This window comes from Rhinoraja longicauda, chromosome 6 (genome assembly GCF_053455715.1).
Source record: "Rhinoraja longicauda isolate Sanriku21f chromosome 6, sRhiLon1.1, whole genome shotgun sequence".
NCBI classification, from domain to species: Eukaryota; Metazoa; Chordata; class Chondrichthyes; order Rajiformes; family Arhynchobatidae; genus Rhinoraja; species Rhinoraja longicauda.
The window spans coordinates 66,662,739-66,686,775 of NC_135958.1; the positions used below are offsets into that span (position 1 = coordinate 66,662,739).

Here is a 24,037-nt window from a genome sequence, read left to right on the forward strand (position 1 = left end):
CCAGAAACAGACACATGGAAGTAACAGTACAAACTACTGGAATTCAAAAACTCAGAAGTCTGCTGCTTGGTGCTCCATAAGACAATTATTTCCTTTTGAAGCAACTTTGAACCTGTTGTCACCATGTAATTTGCTTGACACTATTCCTTACCTTTTGTATCCGATATATACAAAGACATAAGATTCACGTGTAACTAGGTCACCTGGCCCAAACGGTGATGGTATTAATCCTTGACCCCAAACCTAGGTCTTAAGCACATTAGCTGCCTTGTTGCCATAAGACCTTTGCCTCGACACCTAAGCAATCTAATGTTGAACTTCGACAAATTTCTCTCTCAGCCTTGGAACCAGCGAATGATTTCTGCAGCCCTTGCAGCTGTGTTCCCTCTGCTCGAATTCAAGTCTCTTAACATGATATCTTTGAAACATCTACCAGCAACAGGCTACTTTTGCCTACTCAGTCCAATCCTGCCTTTGTCTGCCCAAATAGCATGTATTTATTGCCAACAGAAACTGTGCCTTGGGTGTATTTGGAAGAGATATAACAGTAAACCAATTTTTGCTCTTGTGTACAACACATTGTGAAGCTGGGACCAAAGAGAACACAAATTAATTCAGAAAAGTGTATGGCACTACACCTAAATACAAACATTTATTAAAGACAAGAAAATCACCCACAGAAAGGAGTGAAAATGGGATTCGGTTTCTGCAAGATGCACAGAGCCGAAGACAGCAGCTGATTTCAGTCAAGAAATCATCCTATAGTTTACCATTTATTTTCTTGAACATTTGTGACCAGTGTCAAAAAGGGATGTTGTGGATATCCAGCAAGGGAATAGTTCCATAGCAGTCACGTTCCTAAACAAAACATTTGCGAGACCAGGCGGAAAGAGCTGAGAAACGTGGCTAAATGGGGAGCTCTTTCAAACGAGCCAAGTCTGTGATAATGGGCCGTCCGGCAGCCTCCTCCTCTACCGTCAGATTCAGTCACATCCTCAGGGCAGGGCCACAAATGAAAAGGGACAACAAAAGTCATTGGGCACCTGTTGATCTCAGCCAGTGCCATCTACTAAAGGAAGGGAAAGCTGTCCGAACAAAGTGTTCCCTTCTGTAGATACAATAGGCCTATGGTAATTCACACACAAAACATTTGTCTCCGTCAGCCAGCCTGCAGTATGGAAAATCTATTCCAGAGGATCAAAGCATATCTACAAGCTTAAAGCAACCTTCCTGCTTTTGGGGGACTACATTAATAAATGTCTTGTAAAGGACTGCCCCTTTAGGAAGCTGAGAGATTATTTTCATGGACTCCAGGCTGCGAGGTGGAGGGACATAGATCTCTTTGGTATAACGGACTGTGCCATCTTCAAGAGCAACAAGAGTCTTGTTCCTACCCATTGTTACCTGTAAGAAAAAGAACTTGCATAAGTGTGTGCAAAAGCATTTTTATCTAATTCTGAATATAAAAGCAAGGTCTTGTATTCAATTTGCTGGGATCTATAGAAGTGATAAGATGGAAAGTGGAGTAGAGATGAGGGGGAAGCCATTCGAGCTTCAAAAACTGAAAATGAAAAACTTGTTTATGCCAGAAACCAGAAATAAAAACAAAATGGTGGACACACTCAGCAGTCAAGTGGCATTTATGGAGAGAGAAAAGCAATTAATATTTGAAATTGATTTCATTTTTTACTTGACACATTAACTGTAAATAGAAACTTAGTAATCTGCATCTTCTCTTTTCATCTCACTCAACAACAACTTACATTTGCTCCTGCGTGCCAGCGAATCAGGCGCTGGGTTGCCAGAATGTATCCTGTCCGAACAAAAGCCCCTGTGGAAAAATAGACAAGAAATCAGAAAAAACGCAAGAGGCGACTGATAAAGAGCACACTCTCCTTTCCATTCACGGTCTACAAACACGACACAGCTAGAAGTTTTAAATTTTATCTGTGAAAATTTGTTTTACCGTATCACCATATCTAAACCTTAGAACCAAGTCCCTACTGGTACCTACCAGTGGTAACAAAGCTTTGTATTGGATAGAACTCAGGAGAAGCTTCATGCGATCCGTGATCAATTACCATATATCTTAGTTTTTGATTCCTCTGGATAGCCTTAGTTACATTATCTAGCTTTCATATTGTTTTTTTATATACACCTAAATTAAATCACCCCTCAGCCTCCTCTTTTCCACCAGGGGATCTCTATCCTTGTTCCGTTTGTGAGGGGGGGCAACAAGAGCAGAATCAAGGGCCACAGAAAGACACAGGGGGGGGAAAGCCTCACTTTGGGAACAGATGCAGCAGAGACAGAAATTGTGAGTAGGGGATGGAGTCTTTGCAAGAGATGGAAAGAGGTGTAGTCCCAATAAATGTGAGAGCCAGTGGGTTTAGAGTAGACGTCTGTTGATTGTCTGTTCCCCGTGATGGAGACAGAAAAATCAGGAAAGGCAAGAGAGATGTCAGAGATAGTCCACGTGAATTTGAGGGCAGGGTGGAAGTTAGTGGTAAAGTTAAGAAAATGAATGAGTTCTACGGGAGGCAGCCCTGATGAAGTAATAGATATAACATAGAAAGACTGGGGGATGGTGCTGGTGTACATTTGAAACAAGGACCCTTCAACGTAACCAACAAAAAGGCAGGCATAGCTGGGGCCCATGCGAGTGCCCATGCCTAAACTTGAAGAAAGTGAGAGGAATCAAAAGAGAAATTGTTGAGTGAGGATTAGTTCTGCCAGGCTAAGGAAAGTGTTTGTTAAGGGGAAGTAATGGGAGTCTATTCAAGGAAGAATCAGAGGGCCCCCAAGACCTTTCTGGTGTGGAACGGAGGAATAAAGGGACTGGACGACCATGGTAAAGATAAGGCAGTGGAGGCCTAGGGATTTCAAGTTATTGGTATTGAAGAGCGTGTGATGTATCTCAGATATAGGTCGGAAGAGTGGACAAGGGGGGGGGGGGGGGGGGGAGCAAGATGGAATCAGGTATTTGGAGAGTTCTGTGAGGCAAGAGCAGGCAACTATTTTCTGCCAGGGCAGTCCTGTGGATTTTGGGAAGGAGATAGAAAGGGCAGCACTGGGCTGGGGAACTAGAAGATTAGTGGCTGTGGTTTGGATTGTTCCTGAATGAGCAGAGGGCTATGCATTCAGATGGGGTGAGATTAGAGTGGGTATGGTGAATGGAGAAGTCAAGATGGTCGATGTCACACTGACAGTTGGAAATAAAAAAGTTCAGAGAGGGAAGAAGGCCGGCAGGGAGAGTCACAGTACTAGTGTTGAGGCCAGGCACCAGCGCCCCGGACACCTCCTCATATCTCCCATGATATTTTGCTTTCAGCATTTGCTGTTCCCCAGTGTAAGTTCCTATGCTTATTATAATGCTGTTACAAATGGTTTCGCTACATGGTACTGGATTGTTTCCTTTTCCCTTGCCCTTCAAGAAAGGCCTATTGTTTTTACATCAAGAATGTTTTATTGTCATAGGTTCTGAAACAGAACAATTAAATTCTTACTTGCAGCAGAGCTATTGTTATTTTTATTTAGTTTCCTCTGAAATTAGGTCTTAAATCCAGATATAGTTCTATGCCCAATGGCCTTTGGGCAAACAACACATCCCATTCAAGCCTAATACCTACCATCTCCCTTCTTCCACCCATAACGACGTCCTGGGCTGTTGCCACCCAGATTTTTCGAACTGCCTCCTGCCTTTTTGGATGCATATCTCATAGCAATAACTGCTGTCTGTGGAAATTCCAAAAATCCTAAAGGGAATATTAAAAGAAGAAACTCATGTAACAACATTGCAACACTTGAAATAGTCAAGCAAAGTGAAATTTCTCTCAGATGTTTATATTAAAGCTATTGCATCCAATTTATAAATTAACGGACTCAGAAAACTGCATAACAATTTAAACAAAAGGAGATGGCGGAATTAGAAGTGGCAGCATAGTGCTTATGAAATATATATGGATAGAAAAATGGCGTTTCATTATACATTACAAATACCAGTGACCCCTGCATGACAGCCAGTTATGAAAATTCACCTTTAAAGAATTCACAAATTGATGTGTAAAAATTTGAGATAAATAAATCAATATTTTTTTAACTTGTGTTTCTTGATGCATGACACAACTTTGTTATGGAAAATCGTTTTCAAGGAATGTAACTCCCATTCTCTTCCTCCTCTCTCCCCCCCATCCCCCATAATGTAGAATCACCTCTGTGGATATCAACATACACCATGAATGCATCAAAATAATTCACACATTAATTAGTAATTGTACAAAGTTCTAATCGGACTAGAGGACAAAGTGCACATCTAGACACTGTGACATGCAGAGGGTTTCAAACAGAGCACAATGCAGGGTGGAAGGTGGCTGCTCTCCAAAGCAAGTGCTTAACGTAGATGACATTGTCTTCCTTGTATCTCAGTGCGACAGGCATCAGTTGTGGAGAGGGTTTTGAGGATGAAGCAAGAAATTTAGATAAGGGGGAATCTGTAGATACATTTGTAGGTCCAAAATGCACTTGACAAGGTTCCACATTTAGATTGGTGCATAAGTTAAGAGCTCTAGTTATTGGTGGAAACTTGTTAGCATTTCAGGTCGGATGGATTTAACTAATGGAGTACCCCAGAGATTGGTTCTTGGCCCTCTGGTTATTTAATATATATATTAATGACGAAGGAGTGGCCAGAATTTAAGTTATTCGGGTTTCCCAATGACACAAAAATAGGTGGAAGGGCAAGTTGTGATTCTGCAACATGGTATGGGCAGGTTCAATGTGTGGATGGAAACCTGCCAAATGGAGTTTAATGTGGGGAATTATTAGACACTTTGGTAAGAGGAATCAAAAAGCAGATTATCTCGGTGGAAGAGACTGCAAATGAATGGTTCAGCTCTTGACGTTCTCGTGTATGTATCTCACAAAGTCAGCAAGTGCAGTGAGTAAAGAGGGCAAATTACATGTTAGCCTTTATTGTAAAGGACTGGAGATTAGAAATGGAAAGGATTTATTACAATTATGCAGGGTAGTGGTGAGGCTACACCTGGAGCCCCATATACAGTTTTGGTCCCCTTACCTAAGAAAGGATATGGTGGCATTGGAAGCAGTCCAAAGGAGATTTATCAGGCTAATTCCTGGGCTGAGATGGTTGACCTATCAGGGATACCTAAACTGATTGGGTCAGTTTTCCTTAACTTTTAGAAGAATGAGGTGATCTTATTGAAACACATAGGTTCCTAAGGGGCATGACAGATATGCCGTTGAGCAAGCTTTTACCGTTGAAATCCTTCCTCTAATTTTCCTGAAACTTCATATTTATACTCACTTCAAACATGTCTCTACCATATCACATTTCTGAAAGGAGTCCTATAAAAGTTGCCCCACCCTTGTGTTTCCTTCTCCCCATTCCCATCGGACATATGGTACACAGGCTTGAAAGTGCGCACCAGACTCGGAAATCGCTTCTTTCCCTCTGTTATCAAGCTTCTGAATGATACTTCAATAATCTAGCGAACCGTCAATTCACCTCCATCCCATTGCGAACATTGAACATTGTCTATGGGACTAGTACCTTACAAATGCTGAGAACTATATTCTGCAATCTGTATCTTCCCCATACTCTACCTATTGTAGAGTTTCTATACTTGAGTTTGATTGATTGTATGACATTATCTGATCTGACTGAATAGAATGCAAAACAATTGCATGTGATAAACTTTAAACTGGCCTGCAGTTCCCATCGTTTGTTTGATCAAGGGATTCACGTTTGCTATTTTCCAATCCATAGGTATACCCAATTTTAGTGAGTTTTGAAAAAGCTCATCTAATTAATCCATTCTTTGACTATCTTTAACCCCGTGAATTTAAAAAAATACTTTGTCCATTGTGATTAAGGCTTTTAGAAGTTCTACGTTTTTTGAAAGTAGTCTATCAATTACCATTCATGCATGTAAATGTCTTGGACATAAATGTAAATGGGTTAGTAAGCTTGCAGATGACACCAAGATTGCTGGACAATTTTCCTGTGCGGTGTAAGCTGCCTGGAACAAGCTGCCAGGGGTGGTGGCGGCGCCGAGGCAGAGAGGCAAAGCGATAAAGTAAAGAGGGCGGAGTGAAATGGATGCTTCGCCGCAGCGATCGAGACCCTCGTCGGTGCAGAAAGGCCAGGTGTGAGGAATAGTTTGTACTGGTGTAAAGAGACCGAATAGATAACATTAGTGAAGGGTTTAGCAGAGAGGGGAACAAGGCCAGATAACGCTACACACGCTCCACTCAGACAGGAGTGGATGTCGGCCAAGGTGAAGGTCCAGACTCCAACGTCCTCACGCCTCCACGCGTCTCCCTGGCTCTGGCCCGACTCACCGGTTACACCGCAGGCCGCGGCCGACCCGACCCAGCGCTCGAGCGCCGCCGCCGCCATCATCATCATTTCAGCCAGGGAAACGGGTCTGACTTTCACCCACCCGGTCACTCGCTCAGGCACGGCGCATGCGCCGAACCGCAGCCAGCAGCGCGCGTGCGCCAAGCCCAGGCAACCGTTTAATCGCCTTCACATTGATATCAGCGCCACACTCACTGTGCATGAGGAATAGTGCACCTGTCTGAAGGGTCTCCAGCCGAAACCATTCCATTCTCCATTCCTTCTCTCCAGAGATGTTACCGGTCCTGAGTTACTCCAGCATTCGGTGTAAACCTACACAAGTGCATAAGAAGTCTGACCCGAAATGTCGACCGTTTATTTCCCTTCGTTGATGCCGGCTGACCCGCCGAGTATCTCCAGTACTCTGATTTTACCCATGACGGGTGCAAATGAAAACAAACGGTTGGAGGAACGGAGAGGTGTTGTCAGGCAACATTTGTGGAAGAATTAGACAAACAGCGTTTCGGTGTAGGAAGGAACTGCAGATGTTGGTTTAAACCGAAGATTAGACACAAAAAGCTGGGGTAACTCAGCGGGTCAGACCGCTTTGGAGAAAAGGACAATATTACTTTTCTGGCCGACTAATTAATCAAACAGATGGAAGGACTTAGAATTTCACAATACAAGGACAAGGAACTGCAGATGTTGGTTTTCCCCAAATATGCTGCCTGACCCTCTGGGTCACTCCAGCATTTTGTGTCCTTTAGAATTACACAGCCTTCGACCGCGTGTTTATAATATGCAGTTCTCTTGACTTTGCACTGACTCTCTCTGTGTGGATGCTGCCCATTCCCCGGCCGGTATTTGTTGTGTTTTGCATTTGGCTTGAAGTTTTTTTAAAAACAACAGCAAAATGCCAAAGATTCTCCGCAAGTCGAGTTAGCGCTTTGCGGGAAGAAGCCCCCCCCCCCCCCCCATATGCCATGTATTTCCCGCCCTGCACGGTGATCGGACTCTTCGGCCGTCTGTCGAAACAGCCGCTGTTTTCATTCGTCGGCCTCACTGGTTCTTTCCGGTTGATCGGCCAACGTGCGGCGGTTGGAAGACGTGCTCGCTGCCGCCTTGTCCGCCCGCCAGTTGCTGATCCGGCCGAGCTGATGCCGGCGACCTCCCTCACATCATAGTTCTCGTCGGGCCGGTGCAGGTAGGTTAAGCCGCTAGCCTATGCACACCGCTGCATGTCTGGACTTGTATGGCTCGCTGGACCACGAGTACTTCCGTGTGTGGGCGCCTATTCAATATGGAGAGACGGCGAAGTTTGCAGCTGCACCTAACGTGCCAGGCTTAAACTTTTATCTTCACTAAGATGTTTCGGGTGAAGATAAAATATTGTACCTGTTGCCGTAAATAATTAGACACACTGCTGCAGAAGGGTCTCGACCCGAAACGTCACCATTCCTTCTCTCCAGAGATGCTGCCTGTCCTGCTGAGTTACTCCAGTATTTTATGTGTCTCTTCGAAATATGTTCTTAGCATCCCTTTTATTTCGTCCATTATCACTAAACAGCCCCCCGGGGACGGAGGATGTTTGCTTCCACTCCCATTCTATGGTGACGAGCAGATGATTGGTAGTGAAGTGTTTAATTTTTTGCACATTACATTGAGTCTTTGTACTCCCAATGCACATAGGTGTAAGCGGAGATGTTTAGAGAGAGCATCCTTGAATCAGTTCCTCTGTCCAACTCAGCTTGGTATTTTGGGAGTTTAATGTTGGTTACGTAATTAAAGTGGCCTGTTCAACGGAGAAACATAATAGGGGTCTCACTGTTCGGGATGTTTTTCAGGGAGGGGATGTTGACGTTGGTTAATTTATCATGCCAAAGGATTTTGTGGATACAGCAGTGCCTTGAAGTGCTTGATGCTAGGTCTTGTATTGACTGCAAGTCACAATTTCATCATTGAACAGATTTGGATTAAATTCCATCTACCACCACTTTGCCAAACTTCCCAGCAGTTTTATGTCTCTATAATCTTGGACAACTTTCTTTATTGTCTGTGACTCCACCCATTTAAGTGTTATCTGTAGGCCTCCCAGTAACCTATATCTCATAAACAACACGTCTGCCACATGTTACAGATTTCCAGTTAAAAAACACCAATCCACCACTACTATGTAATAACAAGGGACTGCAGATGCTGGTTTAATACCAAAAACACAAAATACTAGAATAACTCAGTGGGTCAGGCAGCATCTCTGGAGAACGTGGAAAGGTGACGTTTTGGGTCGGGACCCTTCCCCAGACCCGAAACATTGCCTACCCTTGTTCTCCAGAAAAACTGCGCCGACCTGCGATCCCTGCACATTAACACCATCCTACATGCACTAGGGACAATTTTATATTTATACCAAGCCAATTAACCTACAAACCGGTACGTCTGGAGTGTGGGAGGAAACGTAAGATCTCGGAGAAAACCCATGCAGTCACGGGGAGAACGTACAAACTCCGTACAGACAAAACCCGTAGTCGGGATTGAATCCGGGTCTCTGGCGCTGTCAGGCAGCAACTCTAATGCTGCGCCACCTTGTCCCCCACACAATTAGTATGGATGGGCAAAAAAGGGCAGCTTGGATGTGGTGGGCTGAAGTGCCTGTTCCTGCATTTTATGACTCCATGACTCTCGCAAAGCTAACATGCAGGTGCAGCAAACAGACAGGATGGCAATTGATTTAATGGCCTTCATTGCAAGAGGATTTGATGACAAACGTAAAAACAGAATTCTTACTAGGTAATACATCCTTGCTGAGGAGTGGAAAACAGGTGAGGCAGAGGTTCACCTGCACCTCTTCCAACCTCATCTATTGTATCCGCTGTTCCAGATGTCAACCTCTCTACATCGGCGAGACCAAACGCAGGCTCGCCGATCGTTTTGCTCAACACCTTTGCTCAGTCCGCTTTAACCATCCTGATCTCCCGGTGGCTGAGCACTTCAACTCCCCCTCCCACTCCCAGTCTGACCTTTCTGTCATGGGCCTCCTCCAGTGTCAAAGTGAGGCCCAACGGAAATTGGAGGAACAGCACCTCATATTTCGCTTGGGCAGCTTACAGCCCAGCGGGATGGACATTGACTTCTCCAACTTTAGATAGCTCCTCTGTCCCTCCCTTCCCCTTCCCTTCCCAGTTCTCCCACTGTCTTCCTGTCTCCACCTATGTCCTTTCTTTGTCCCGCCCCCCCTTGGACTGTTAATTTTTGAGATGCCACTTACATGTGGAGACTGGTGCAAGTTGTTTGCTAAGTTGAAGGGAGATTTATTATTCCTCTCCTACATACAGCATCTAACCTGGCAATGCTACATTCAAATACTGTGTACCAGTAGTGGGAACTAATTATGTTTAAACGGCACAAAATCATCAAAACAAATTGAGCAGTGTAGAATTCTATATTAATGAAATTGTTTGGCATTTTGTCTTATTTGAGGTGTGCCGGTTTGGAGTTGCCAAGAGGATGCTGTGGTGTAATGATGATTCAGATAAAGAATCTAGTGATACAGACTTGGATGATGATTCTGCCAAGTTGCCTACTAAAAACTTCACAGGTATTCGAAATCATGCAATTTCTGATGGGCCCATTGATTTTAAATATAGTGCTTCCAAAAAGGCAACGTCAATTAATGTAGAAGATTCAAACTTCAAAACCTGTGACCTTCTATTACCTAGTGAAGCTGGATGTGCTCCACTGGATGTCAACCCGTCTGTTGCATGCTTATCCAATGAAGTAGTGATGGTTGTGAGTAGTGAGAGTGATGGTGAAGAGGATCTCATAATTCCTTTGTCAGAAAGACTAAAGATGAGGTTTACTGAAAACAAAACGTTTGAGAAGACTGACCATTCAATTTCAAAATCTGGTGAAGAAAACAGTCATTTTCCTAGAAAACTTCAACATGGTAAAGTTGATCCCAAGATTAAGTTGACTGATGTCTCTGAACTTAAAGATCAAACTACGGGATCTTCATTCATTCGACAGAGAACTAACATTTTTCATTCAACCTGGGATATTTCACGTTCTGATGATGACAACGAACCAATAAAATTACATGAGCCTCAGTCAAATTCGAGTCAGCCATGTATCGGGGATCTCACATCCTCCAAAGAGGTGACATCAACTCTGCCTAAGCATCGGAAAAGGATTAAACCGATTTCATCAGAAATGGGAAGACCTCAACAGGAGAAATTGAAAAAACATGAAGAACGCGAGCTGCAGCGAGCAGAGAAGGAAAATATTCGTAGACAACGGGAGGAGGAAAAAGCTGCAAAAAAGATGTTGGCTGACATTGAGAAGATGTTGCGACCTGGGGAGTGCCTGAAATACATGCAGGTCTCAATTGATCCAGGTGAGTTTTTAAAATCAGATTTGATATAATGAGTGATTAATGAACTACATATTTATTCACACTTAAGTTAGTAATTATGGTCAGAGTTAACTGATTGAATAATGTGGGAAATTAAGTTCTATACACAAATGAAAATGTGACTATTAGTCCTTCTGATATGCACCATCCTGTAACCTAAGACTATTCTTCTTGCTGCCAACACCACCACCAACTTTTGTAATCTACAAGCTTACTAATCATGCATGCTATATTCATATCTATATTATTAGTATATATGATAATAGTAAGTGTCCCCTCACCAGTCTCGGTGGTACATCACTGTACACAGGCTCTTGTCATAAAACAACCATGTACCTTGCCTTCTTCCCATCGCCAAGCCAATTTTAGATCCAATTTGCCAGCTTTGGATCTAATGGGCTCTAACCTATTGGACAAATTGCTCAGTTAGAATCTTGTCAAATGCCTGCCTAGTGCATATCTACTCTACTTCAACTGCACTGCCATCATCAGCACATTTTGTTAGTTCAATAAAATTCTCATCATTGGTTAGATTGGATTTCCTCCCCCTCCTTCCAAAGCCATGCCAACTATGTTTGATTAATCCATACCTTTCCAAATATAGATCTTGTTCCTCAGGATTATTTTTCCAATAACATCCCTACCACTGATATTAAACTCACTGACCTAGCTTATCCCTGTTTGCCTTCTTGAATAAAAGTACCACATTTATTGTCACTTAGCCAGCCAAGACTTAAAAATCTCTGTCGGTACACCAACAATCTCCTCCCTTGCCTTCCACAGCAGCCTGGGGTAGATTTCCTCAGGTCCTGAGGATTTGTGCACCATTTAAGCCTGTTGAAACACTTCGTACCACATCTTTTTAATGCTAATGTGTACTAGAATTTCATTGTTCCCCTCCTATAGCTAAATGTCTTTTCCCTTCATGAGAAGTATTTATTTAAAACTTTGCTTACCCCCTTGCCTCTACATATAGATTGGCACTTTGGTCCCTAACCGACACTCTTCTTTCCCAGGTTACCCATTCTTTAATATACGTAGAAAAAAACTGGGGTTTTCCTTAATCGTATCTGCAATTGACATATCATGTCTCCTCTTTGGCCTCCTGATCTCTTAAGAATCCCTGTACATTTTCTATACTTGTAAAGGGCTTTCCTTGTTTACAGTTCTCTGTACCTGCCACATGCTTGCATTTTTAATCTACCTGTTGATACCAGGATTTCTGGTCTTGCCATCCTTGCCCCTCTTTATTACAGGAACCCATTGGGCCTGAACACTCACCATTTCCGTTAAGTGCTTTCCACCTATCATTTATATATCTGCAGATCCTGATCTACTTTTGTCGGGTCTGATGTTAAGATATTGAAATTGGCATTGCCCCATAATTATCAGACTGTCCATATTCATTACCTTGAAACTTGCAGAGTTATGGTCATTATTTCTGGAATCTATCTCACAGCATATCTACATTTTGTAAGATTAGGTCCTGTACTGTCCCTGTACATATTGGTTAAAAGAAGCTCTCCTTGATGTACTTTTAAAAAATACTTCTGGAATCTTTTACATTAAAATGGTCCCAGTTGATACTGGGGAAGTTAATATCCCATATAACTATCATTATTATTATTGCATCCCTCTGTGACATTTCTATTGAATCATGAACTGAGCTTCAAATCGCAAATGGAGACACTATGGAACTACAAATGCTGGAATCATGAGCAAAACACAAAGTGCTGGTTATTTAGCAGGCCAGGCAGCATCTCTGGATACTCCCAACCCGAAATGTCGCCTATCCATTCCCTCCAGAGATGCTGCGTGACCTGCTAAGTAACCAGCACTTTGTTTTCAAATCCCAAATGCTATCTATCAGCTTCTTTAAATTGTTTATTGTTCATTTGTATCTCACCCATACCTGTTTTATCACCTCAATGCTTGACTACTCAAGTACTTACCAAGTGTTCCTACACTTCAGCTAACACAAGCTCTAATTAATTGTTGCCTCAGATATCTGTGTCGTAATAAATTCTTGCCTCCTGAATTCCAATCCTGCCCTGAATTTCAGACACCTTCATCAACGTAAAGAAAAATCTTGGACTTGTTCTTTTCCCCCTTTCTATTCCTGGTCTTTGTTGAGCTGTGGTGTGTCAGCTGAACCTGGGATCTCTCAGTTTCAGCATATTGTGCAATAACCTCCCACAAAACGTTGCCCATTCCTTCTCTCCAGAGATGCTGCCTGACCCGCTGAGTTACTCCAGCATTTTGTGATTCCCACAAACATGCCATGCCGGCAGACCTGCATTGACTATCTGAAAATCTGTAATTGCCTTTTGCTTTGTACTGCTGGCCTGCAACAATTCTCAACTACCTTCAATGGAACTCTTAACTCTATTTTTAGTAATTCAAGGGATGTGGGCTTGACAGGCTGAATCAGCATTTAATTGCCCATCCCTAATTGTACTCAGAAAATGATGTTGAGCTGTCTTATTGAACCAGAACTTCTTCACCTTGAATTGTGGAGAAAGAGTTCCAGGATTCTAACCCAGCTGTGTAGGAATGACAATATATTTCCAAATCAAAATAGCATGTCCCTTGGAGGACAACTTACAGGTGCTGCTGTTCCCAGGCTTTTGCTGCCCTTGTTCTTCTAGCTGGTAGTAATCGTTGGTTTGGAAGGTGCTGTCTCGGAAGCTTTCGTGAGTTATCGTAGAGTCAGGCAGCCATAGAGCTACACAGCACAGGTCTGGAGTCATGTGTAGTCCAGACCTAGTAAGGATGGCAGTTTTCTTCCCCTACAGGGCACTTTAGTGAACTCGGCTAGTCTTTACAAACTATCAATTATGAATTTGATGACCATCATTTAAATTCAAATTTTTCACCATCTGCTGTGTTGGGATTTGAATCCAGATCCCCAAGATTTTGCCTTCAATATCTAGATCACAAATCCATGATAATACCACTGTGCCATCATCTCCCCATGTCAGTTTGATTTCACCTTTGATGATGTTCTTTGGAAATTTGGTCTTTGAATAATTATATAAATGTAAGTTGCGGTTTCCAATACTTTGCACCTTCGAGTTGTTATCATATAACCATATAACCATATAACAACTACAGCACGGAAACAGGCCCGTTCGGCCCTTCCAGTCCACGCCGACCACTCTCCCTGACCTAGTCTCATCTACCTGCACTCAGACCATAACCCTCTAATCCCCTCTTATCCATATACCTATCCAATTTACTCTTAAATAATAAAATCGAGCCAGCCTCCACCACTTCCACCGGAAGCCCATTCCATACAGCCACCACCCTCTGAGTAAAGAAGTTACCCCTCATGTTACCCCTAAACTTTTGTCCCTCAATTCTGAAGCTATGTCCCCTTGTTGGAATCTTCCCCACTCTCAAAGGGAAAAGCCTACCCACGTCAACTCTGTCCGTCCCTCTCAAAATTTTAAAAACCTCTATCAAGTCCCCCCTCAACCTTCTACGCTCCAAAGAATAAAGACCCAACCTGTTCAACCTCTCTCTCTAGCTTAAGTGCTGAAACCCAGGCAACATTCTAGTAAATCTCCTCTGTACCCTCTCCATTTTATCATATCATATCGAGTTGTTATCATATCTTGCGGCAAAATGCTGGGGTCCTGTTCTCGATCAAGACCATTTCTGTTTTTTCAACCTCCAGTCGACCCTGGGGCATTGCTGTAATCTAACCATGTGTCTGTTGATTCATAGGAATGCACGTGTAGAACCTCAACACTAACATGGAAATATGTTTTATTATTTGTATTTGTTTTGGCAGGTGTTAAATCTGATAATTTCAGTGAAAGGTGGCACAGTGAATTGCACTACACTAATGAACATATTTTTGCTTTTACTTCACTTTCACAGGATTGCTGCAGATAGAAGGAGGAGGACAACTGCTAAGCACTCTGCAGGCCATGGAGGTTCACTGTGTGATAGAAGATCAGACCATTCCCCACAGTGTGACCTGGAGGAGGAAACAGCCTTGTATTGCAGGGCAGCAGCTGGTATGTGATATTCCTTTGTTTTGCCTTGTACGCTGATTGACTGGAAAAATTACCTTCCTGCAGAACTAATTTGGTCTAGATGTCCAATCAATCTGTTTATATTATGTTCAGAATTACCATGAACGTATAATTGAGAAACATGAACATTCAGTCCTGATGCTTTTGTCCGCTACATAATAGGATCAGGGCTGAATTAATAGTAACCTAAACTCTGCATTTCTGTCCACTCATGGTAACCTTTCACTGTCTTGTTTATCAAATAGTTATCTACGTCTGCCTTAAAAAGTGATAGATTCTGCTTCCACTGCCCTTTGAGGAAGCGTGCCTAAAATTAGTGAATACGTGAAAGAAAAAAATCACCTATTTTCTGGGGGGTGATATGGAACCTCTTTTAAAAAAATATTCCTAGTTCATGATTTTCTCAGAAAAGGAAACCTTCACTTCTACCCTGTCAAGATGACTCTCGATCGAAGATAGTTACATCAAGTTTTATCTCGCTCTTAATTTCAGCAGATACCTCCCACCTATCCAACATTTTCTCCTGAGATAAACTGCACATTCGAGGTAGTTTATAAACTGCATGTTCCAACTGCCTTTTTCACCACACTGGCCACTTGTATTGCCACTTTCAATGAACGACGTACCTGTACCCCTAGTACTATAATGGATCTTCTTTGAAATGTTTCCAATGTGTTAACATCTCTCCTTAAATAAGAGATCAATACTGTACACAGTACTCCAGATGTAGCAAGCAAAACTCCCTACTTTTATATTTAATTAGCAATAAACAATAATATTCTGTAAAACATTCTTGTTTAATTGCTTTACCTGCATACTAGCCTTTGGTGAATACACATCTATACTAATCCCATTTTCTAGCATTTGGCCTGAAGCCTTCTACGCCTGGATAAACCAAGTGCTCACCTAAATACTAGAGTCAGAGAGTTATACAGCACAGACTCAATTTTCCTATCCATGTGCCTGTCCAAATGTCTTTTAAATGCCTTAATCGTATACGCCTCTACCACTTCCTCTGGCAGCTTGTTCCATAAATGCACTACCACCTGTGCAGAAAATGTTTTCCCTATGTCATAAGGGATAGGAGTAGAATTTGGCCCATCAAGTCTACTCTGCTATTTAATCATGAATGATCTATCTCTCCCTCCTCACCCCATTCTCCTGCCTTCTCCCCATAACCTCTGACACCTGCACTAATCAAGGTTTCTCTTTTAAATCTTTCTCCTCTTAAACCTTTGCCCTCTAGTTTTAGAATCCCTTACCCTGAGAAAGACTGGCATTCACATTTTTGCCCATTGTGATTTTATACATCTCCATAATGTCACCCCTCTGCTTCCTGCACTCGTGGTGTAAAATTCCCAGCCTCTCCATATAACTCAAACCCTCCAATCCCAAACATCCTTGTAAATCTTTTTTTGCATCCTTTCGAGTTTAATGACATCCTTTCTATAAAAAGGCAACCAGAAGTGTAAACAGTCCTCCAAAGGTGGCCTTGCCAACACCATCTCCAGCTGTAATTTGACCCCCCGAGTCCTATAATACCTTGAATAATAAAGGCAAGACTGCCATGTGCCTTCTTCGCCATCCTGTCTACCTGTGTCACCACTTTCATGAAATAACGTACCTGCACCCCTAGGTGTCTCTGTCCTACAACACTCCCCAACTGCCTCGAGTTTATTGTGCAAGTCCTGCCCTGGTATATTTTATCACAGTGCAACACGCACATATATGAAATAAACTCCAACTGCCATTCTTCGGCCCATTCGAACCAAATTCCTTGTATGTTGCAAAACATGCTTGGCTAATAAATTACGATTATGATTGATCAAGATCCACTTATAATCTTGGATATAGGGACAGGTGTTTCATCTCCTGCGGTAACAGGAGAAAGTACCCGGGGAGAGGGTGGTTTGGCTGTGAAAGGTTGAGTTAACCAGGGATTTGCGGAGGGAACGGTCTCTGCAGAAAGTTGTGAAGATGTGGCTAGTGTGGAGGGAACGCTGTCTGCGGAAAGCAGAAAGGAGTGGAGATGGGAAGATGTGGCTAGTAGTAGTGGTGGCTAGTTCTCATCCCTTCCCACCCAAACCACCGTCTCCCCAGGTACCTCACCCTGTAACCTGTCCCTGTACCTCCTCCCTCGATTCCGTCCAAGGACCCCAACAACCTTTCAGATGAGGCAGAGGTTCACTTGCACCTCCTACAACCTCATCTACAGGATCCGCTGTTCCAGGTGTGGACACCTATATATCGGCGAGACCAAGTGCAGACTCGCCGATCGTTTCGCTGAACACCTTCGCCTTGGCCTATGCCATCTCCCAGTCGTTGAACACTTTAAGTCCCCCTCCCATTTCCATACTGACCTTTCTGTCCTGAGCCTCTTCCACTATCAGTGAGGCTAAATGCAAATTGGAGGAACAGCACCTCATTGTCACCTTCCCCTCAGTTAACAATTAACCATTCTACATTTCCTTGATCATCGTGTGCTTTGATCTGTCGATTTTACACCTGACCCTTCAATATCTCTAGTTTCCCTCTCCCGTGCATCTCAGTCTGAAGAAGGGTCTCAACCTGAAACGTCACCCATTCCTTCTCTCCAGAGATGCTGCCTGTCCCGCAGAGTTACTCCTGTGTCTATTTTCGGTGTAAACCAGCATCTGCAGTTCCTTCCTGCACAGCTCCACGTAAACCCTCCCTTAATAATATTGTAGTCCATTCGTCAATATTTCCCTTAATACATGTGTTTCTCTTTGACTTACAGAATTTATAAATTAGTTAGGAGACCTCAAGAAAAAGATTGGAAGAATAGTTCGTCAGTCACCATCACCTTTTCTGGACAGTACTGTCCAACCTAGAAGTTCAGTGTCCCAAGAATATTTGTTAGTGTTATCCACCCTTATTCACATAAAATTAATTTCCCTTGTCTAACCACTGATTCCTTGCTTCTTTATACAACTTTCCATAATCCATAGGAAGATACAAAGTGCTGGAGTAACTCAGTGGGTCAGATAGCATCTCTGGACAATATGCAATGGTGACGTTTTAGGTTGGGTCTCTTCTTCAGACTCCCTTCTCATCAAACCTGCATTTCCACTTCTTGTGATCTTTCAGCTTTTTAAAGTCATACTAACATAGAAATGGTTGCTTTTGGCCTTGCTCCATTTGAAACTTGTTGGTGTTATATCCTTTAGTGTAGGCCATTCACCTTTTCTTGATTAATTGAAGAGATCTATGTACAATTGCAGGCCATGGTAACAGGCTATATTAGCCAGACGACTGAGTGGTGGCCCAATTTTAGAGTTAAATATCCTGCTATTTATCTTTACAGGATGCAGTGACTGAGTGGACGGAGGAGCTTCATGTTGTGGTCCACATTCCACTGGAGGAGTTTGTGTCAATGGTTCATGCACAGAAACAGGTAAAATTACATTAGAATTTATTTTCTCATTGTGTTTTAACGCAATGGTGCCTGGATTGAATTGTAGGTGGTTCTGCATGTAATTCCCAGCTAATTCTGTATGGTCTTGTGAGACTTTAGTAGCTTGGGTTTGATTCCTGCTCTGTATTCCGAAGATTGTTCTTAGTCAGAAAAATAGGTGCTTCCAGGATAAGTAGGAGAAAGAAAATTAGTTTTGGTCCCTAATTTGTATCCAGAGCCATCATAGATCCCTGCTTAGGAACACAAGTTGCTCTTGAATAATAGATGTAAGAACACAAGATTGGATTCTGCTATAATACCCATGAGTGGTTCATGCTTGTTTGTCTTGAGTCAAGGCTGAAGAATGACTACACTTATAACCTGCAGTCATTTTGTTCAGCATCTAGTTCACTCAACTGAGTTTCCATTCTCCCATTAAAATCATTTAAAATCTTTTATGCCATAATGTTACATCTCTTTTAAAAATTATATATAAATAGCGTGCTGCAGTATTAACTTGAGAATTTCCAGTAGTCCGGAAAATCTGGCAATCCAGCGGCACCAAAGTCCCGAAGGTGCCGGATTAATGGAGTTTTGCTATTCACGGTTAGATATCAGTAGCTGGCATTTGGTAGTGGAATTGCATATAACCAAGTATCTCAAAATCCAATCTAATTAAGGGAGAAACAAAAGGCTGCAAATTATAGAATCATGAGAAAAAAAATGTTGGAGGAACTGTGTGGGTCATCCGTGGAGGGAAATGGACAGGTGTGTTTTTGGGTTGAGATCCTTGTTTCAGACTGGACTAGTGGGGAGGTAGCTGGTCGAAAGTGGTCTGTGGAAGCGGTGTGGCAAGAGCTGGAAAGTGATAGGTGGATCCAGATAAGGAGGGGTTGATTGTCAGGTGTGGGAGAGAAGGTGGTGATAGTAACCGAGGCTGGAACGATTAAGTGGAGAAAATAAAAGGTTACAGATGGTGAATATGTGAAAAGGTAACACTTGTTAGTAAAATTATTTATGACAACAGAAAATGCTGGAAGCACTTAACATATTAGGCGGATTCTGCAAATTCCTTGCAGGTTCATCATTTAATATTTTTTTCTCCTATGTAGGAATTGGAAGGTACTGCTACCAAAGACCAGATGACGTTGCAAAGTTTTACTCGTGATATCCGTCAGAAAAGTGCAGGGAGAGTTCCATCGTTGGCCATTGTGGAACTGGAGAAGCACTTCAGGTTAGATTTGCATTGTACAGTGCTCACTTTACACATTACTTTTTCATTTGAAATGTTTGCGCCATGAAGTAAAGATAAGATCTTTTAGTGCTCTCAATTAATCACCATTGCCGATACAATTAAAGCAATAATTAAAATGATTTGTTAAATATGCTCAGTGGAGAAATGCAAAACAAATATTACTCCACAAAAACTCCAGCAGGCCACGATGCCTTGGGTGGGATGCCACCCACTCCACTTCCACCACCATGAGAATGTCTCAAAAGATCATGCTCAATAATTAACACAACGAATGACACAAAAGCTTAGGTTGACCTTATGTGGCATCAATGAGCAATGGTAAGACATGAAGTTGATTAGATTCAAGGGGATAAGACTCAATTGATTGAGGAGTTGAAGACGTGTAGGAAAATGCTGGTACAAATATATCCTTTCTTTGTCCCGCCCCCCTGACATCAGTCTGAAGAAGGGTCTCGACCCGAAACGTCACCCATTCCCTCTCTCCTAGATGCTGCCTGACCTGCTGAGTTACTCCAGCATTTTGTGATACCTTTGAGGAGTTGAAGACCTTCATCCAATGTAATTTTGATGTCTTTTTGGATTCAGTAAATTGCCTCTCACCTTTTCCTCCCTATATGTATCACCTTCTTGACGATCTGGAATTGATCACCATACCAGGTGACCCAGGACATTCACTGAGATTGAAATAAAATGGAAAATACCAGAGAAAAACATCAGTAGTGGAGTGTCAATTGAGGGTGATGTGATATGAGGAGAGGACTGAAGTTCTGAGACCTGGGGTAATTGGATGTGATCTTTGGGCAATGAAGAGAGAAGTCTTTGGAAGCCCGAGGCAATAATGAATGGGGGTTGAGTGGAGTCCAATACAACAGGGCCTGTAAAATAATTTTCTGAAAGTTTTTTTTAACTTAAACCCATATAATTACATACCAGTCTGCATCTTAGGGGTTTAACTGGCTTCGTCTTTTAAGTTGATGGATGATGCTATCAAATTTAGCATAGGATAGCTTCCTGAAAATAACATTTTGGAAACACGTGCTGCGAACTTCATAAGGAACTAGAGGGCTGCCAGCTAAAGTTGACATTTATGAGAGAAATGGGGAACCAAAAAGAGTGTAATATTATGTTTCTTCTGCAGTTTACAGAAGAAGCAGAGGTCACAGAAGAAACCCCAGCAGTCAGCTGCCAAAAATGGACAAGACAAACAGAGACGGAAAGATTGTGAGGACCATGCGTCTGTGATATCAAGAGCAGATGTCGAAATAGTGAGTCTTCACTGGATTCGGGACTGCGGTATTGGTTTGTTTCCACTGAAAGTATCCATTAGGTAGCTTAGCGGAGAATGGAGCAAAATCCATCATCATCGGGAAATAAAAGACGTGCTGGAAATCTGAAATTGAACGAAATAATTCTGGGAATGATCAGTCAGACAGTGTCTTGGCAGAAGGTAGTTTGATTTAGATGTGCCTCGATCCTCTTGAAAATCTGTCTAAATTTGGAGTAACAAGGCAAGGAAATGTAATATCACTTGGGACAAAGTGAAAAAATAATTTACGACTTTGGAAGAATCTGGATTAATCTAGATCAGCACCCTATCCCTATTATCTGCCAATCTGAATCACATTTAGAATTCAAGTGCTGCTACAGCATGGTTCTCATTCATTATCATTATCATGGTGCCTTTATTTGATTCTTTAGCAAAGCATGCAGATAAACTAAATTCTTCAACATTTTGCCACATTTCAATTACACAATATTGAAGAATCTACAGATTGTTCTTGTGCATTGCATGTGAAATAATTATCTTGTACATAGATTGCACAGAACCAGCCCATTGGGCCCACCATGTCCATGCTGCCCTGTTATATTTATCTATACTAATCCCATTCACTTATATTAAGTTGGTCTTCTATACCGTGGCAATTCAAGTACTTGTCCAGGTGCTCCTTAAGTTTCTAAAAAATATCTGTCTCTACCACCTCTTCTATGCAGCATATTCTAGACTTCTACCACTGTGTGTGAGTGGGTGGGGGGGGGGGGGGGGATATCCCATTCAGCTCCTCTAATTCTCTTGCCTCTCACCTTCAAATTTGCCCACTTGATTTAGACACTCCCACCATCTACCCCATCCATCAACCTCAGAATTTTAAATAGCTTCCTCGCTCTAGAGAAAACAAACCCAGCCTGTCCTGTCTCCTTGCAACTGTAATGTAGCAATGTAGCAATCTAGGCAACATCCTGGTGAATTCCTCTGCCCCCTCTCCAAGGCAATCACATCTTTCCTATACAGTGATGAATAGAATTGCATGCAATATTCCAGATGTGGCCTAACATTGGTAAAGTTGTCATAACAACTACAAAGTTGCAGCATGACATCCCGGTTCTTATTCTGATTCCTTTGGCATTGTGTCAAGTTGTCTTCAACTGTTGATGACTGCTGTTGTCAATCAATTGTTTGATCTGGATGATTTATCCAAAGCTTATGGAAGATATTCTCCTTCAGGAAAAAATAAACCAAGCTATTCGAAAGCTGTCTGATTCTCGTATTTGTCTTGCTTCAGGCTCTGGTGCACTTGCAGCTGACTGTTGGAGTTCAGGTCGAACTCTTTGAGACGTGGAAGGAGTTTGCAGATTATGTCAGCATGTTCACCAAAGCCGTGGCTGAGGCCCCATTCAAGTAAGTTCATAACTCGCAGCAAAATATGTTTAGCATATGCACAATTTCACACAACTAAAACTCTACTCACTTTGGAGCATCATCATCATCATCATATCATCATATACATACAGCCGGAAACAGGCCATTTCGGCCCTCCAAGTCCGTGCCGCCCAGTGATCCCCGTACATTAACACTATCCTACACCCACTAGGGACAATTTTTACATTTACCCAGCCAATTAACCTACATACCTGTACGTCTTTGGAGTGTGGGAGGAAACCGAAGATCTCGGAGTAAACCCACGCAGGTCACGGGGAGAACGTACAAACTCCTTACAGTGCAGCACCCGTAGTCAGGATCGAACCTGAGTCTCCGGCGCTGCATTCGCTGTAAAGCAGCAACTCTACCGCTGCGCTACCGTGCCGCATGTTGCTAATCTCTCTGTGAGTAATGCAGAAGTCTGGGTCATGAAAATACATGATGAAAGATAGTGGCAACTCACTCCTGAAACTTTGCAAAATAAGAGTTTTGATTTCCTTGACCATGATGTGTCTGCAGTGGAATAATCTACCGATCTCTCGATTTTAGTCAGTCTCTTGAGAGAATGATCTGGAGCAGGTATGGCTTGTAATTTAGAATGATAATTAGTTTTCTTTTTTGTTGGTAAACAGTTGATTTAATAAAGTCCCTCTGTACACAAACAGTGAAGAAGTTAGAATTTTTTTACAGTTACCCTTGCAAATTAGCCGGGGGGGTCCCGAAAACCTTCAAACACATGTAACAAAATAAGTGCATTAAGTAGTGTAGGTTGTTTTAAACCCAATTTTACCCGGTCCGTTACCAATTCCCCCCCCCCATGTGAATGTAGGGTGTGGCTACTTTGTAGTTTTAATACATGGTATGGAGCTGACTTCTTTGAGATGTGGATGAATTTGTAAAATGTGTTTTGGTAATGAATACAGTTTTGAATGCTATTTCTAGTCCAATAAATATTTTAATAGCATTTAACTAATGAACCTATAGAAATATGTACGCTCCTATTTTACAAGAGTGCCTGCACTTCAGAAATAATGTATTCGAAGCAAAGTCCCTTTCTACATCCTGAGATCACAAAATATGAGATATTCAACTTTTACATTTTTTTTAAGGTTGAATCCAATGTCCTGATGCCAATGTTTGCAAGAGGTGTGTTAAGCTGGAGTTCCTATCAAACAGCATAGGTTGTTTGGAGCTACAGTTAGACTCGCCAAGGAGCATACAAATGGCAGATAGGAACTTCAAGGAGGTTACACCACTGGTTCAACTGAATAGTGGATCGGGACTGCCAGGAAAGTTCATAAGTTGTAGGAGCAGAATTTGGCTATTCGGCCCATCAAGTCAACTCTGTTGTGCAGCAAGAAAAGACAAGGTCTAGATGAGCAGTAGTGATAGCTTCAGAACATTCTGAAAGAGGATATGAGCAGCCAGAGATTGGTCCATATTGGTACCTAAGATGTAGATAAGAGGGGAGATGTGGTTTGGCAAAGTGTATTTGGAGAGGTCAAGAGTGCTTATTTGTCAGATACACCATGACCAGAACAATGAAATATCATTTTCTGCAGCTTTAAACATTAAACACAACAATACAGCAAATCAGTATACAATAAATTACCAATTATTCTAGGTAAACTAGACCATGGTAGTGGAAGCTAATCATAGAGCAAACGTAGTAGTTTCTCATAATTCTGTGCAGAGATAGGATTAGGATTGAAATTGTGCAGGGCAATTCTAGATCCTGATAGTTGATGGGAAGAAGCTGTTCTTGCATAAGAGTTGCACAGAAAAACGTCCTATGTCCTCAACGAAGTAGGTTGGAGAATCGAGGTTATGGTCTAGCATATGGAAGGACCGTTCAGAAGT

General features: G+C 42.3%; 2 protein-coding genes across 5 annotated transcripts in view; one reads left to right on the forward strand and one right to left on the reverse strand.

Moving 5' to 3' along the window:
* On the reverse strand, positions 1-7,526 carry mrpl27 (mitochondrial ribosomal protein L27). 3 transcript variants are annotated; one of them, XM_078401205.1, is made up of 5 exons: positions 7,422-7,526; positions 6,575-6,691; positions 3,630-3,755; positions 1,764-1,831; positions 1-1,404 (listed from the first exon to the last, which is right to left on the reverse strand). In XM_078401205.1, exons 2-5 carry the CDS (start codon positions 6,627-6,629, stop codon positions 1,198-1,200), a joined length of 456 nt encoding a protein of 151 aa, XP_078257331.1. In that variant the 5' UTR covers positions 6,630-6,691; positions 7,422-7,526; the 3' UTR covers positions 1-1,197. The 3 variants fall into 3 exon arrangements, with proteins under 3 accessions (XP_078257331.1, XP_078257332.1, XP_078257329.1); XM_078401206.1 differs by lacking the exon at positions 7,422-7,526 and having other exon boundaries at positions 6,575-6,807; XM_078401203.1 differs by lacking the exons at positions 6,575-6,691; positions 7,422-7,526 and adding an exon at positions 6,361-6,487 and having other exon boundaries at positions 3-1,404.
* eme1 (essential meiotic structure-specific endonuclease 1) overlaps positions 7,439-24,037 on the forward strand; it is a 21,666-nt gene continuing 5,067 nt past the window's right edge. Inside the window, exons 1-7 of one of the 2 annotated variants that reach the window (XM_078401201.1) lie at positions 7,439-7,562; positions 9,836-10,748; positions 14,652-14,791; positions 18,135-18,224; positions 19,337-19,458; positions 20,618-20,744; positions 22,041-22,156. In XM_078401201.1, coding sequence (XP_078257327.1) covers positions 9,863-10,748; positions 14,652-14,791; positions 18,135-18,224; positions 19,337-19,458; positions 20,618-20,744; positions 22,041-22,156 — 1,481 coding nt within the window. In that variant the 5' untranslated portion in view covers positions 7,439-7,562; positions 9,836-9,862. Of the gene's footprint in view, positions 7,563-9,460; positions 10,749-14,651; positions 14,792-18,134; positions 18,225-19,336; positions 19,459-20,617; positions 20,745-22,040; positions 22,157-24,037 lie in introns of those variants that run through there. The other variant, XM_078401202.1, reaches the window with a different exon arrangement.

Bases quoted from the DNA above. Each gene is read 5' to 3' on its own strand.
- mrpl27 (XM_078401203.1), bottom strand. From the start codon at position 6,427: ATGATGATGATGGCGGCGGCGGCGCTCGAGCGCTGGGTCGGGTCGGCC. The intron at 3,756-6,360 runs GTGAGTCGGGCC...TATTCCCTTTAG, and splicing joins CGCGGCCTGCGGTGTAACCG to GATTTTTGGAATTTCCACAG. The intron at 1,405-1,763 runs GTAAGTTGTTGT...TTTTTCTTACAG, and splicing joins GCTGGCACGCAGGAGCAAAT to GTAACAATGGGTAGGAACAA.